This window comes from Notothenia coriiceps, unplaced genomic scaffold (assembly GCF_000735185.1).
Source record: "Notothenia coriiceps isolate Sejong01 unplaced genomic scaffold, NC01 NC01_scaffold00009343, whole genome shotgun sequence".
NCBI classification, from domain to species: Eukaryota; Metazoa; Chordata; class Actinopteri; order Perciformes; family Nototheniidae; genus Notothenia; species Notothenia coriiceps.
The window spans coordinates 43,195-43,692 of record NW_011342044.1 but is presented as its reverse complement, the minus strand read 5'-3'; the positions used below and the strand labels follow the sequence as shown (position 1 = coordinate 43,692).

The window sequence follows — 498 nt, the reverse complement described above, 5'->3', positions numbered from 1 at the left end:
GGATGCAAGGATGACTTCCTAAGACAGCTGATTGTGACATACACAGGACATTACATACACAATACATTATACATTACACAGGAGATGCCATATTGACAGGGTTAGATAGGAGAGCTGCGGACAGTGAACCGCAATCCCCCTGTCTCCCCTCAAAATCCCCCAGCAGAGAAGCTGCACGCTCCATGTTCAGTAGGTCCAGATACTCCCTCAGCCATGAGTCCCTAGTAAAGCAGGCTGGTTTGCGTTCCTTCCAGTTTAATAGGATGAGTCTTTTTGTGGCTAAACAGCCCAATGTCCAGAGCCGATCGGTAGTCCTTGCAGGATTGCCATCTGGCTTGAGACCCAGTAGACATGCAATGGGACATGTAAGGAAATTAACTTTTAAAGATTCAGACAATAAGGATATTACTTCTGACCAAAGTTTTTTTACCGCTGGGCATTCCCAGAGTAGGTGCAACAATGTACCTCGCTTGCCACATTCATGCCAGCATAAATCTC

At 46.2% G+C, this 498-nt stretch overlaps 1 protein-coding gene across 1 annotated transcript in view; it reads left to right on the top strand.

Annotated features, from left to right (window-relative positions):
- lim2.2 (lens intrinsic membrane protein 2.2) overlaps nucleotides 1-225 on the top strand; it is a 3,522-nt gene extending 3,297 nt beyond the window's left edge. The window contains exon 5 of the mRNA XM_010770914.1: nucleotides 164-225. Within this exon, the coding sequence (XP_010769216.1) occupies nucleotides 164-225 (62 nt within the window). The remainder of the gene's footprint in view (nucleotides 1-163) is intronic.
- Nucleotides 226-498: the final 273 nt, after the last annotated feature.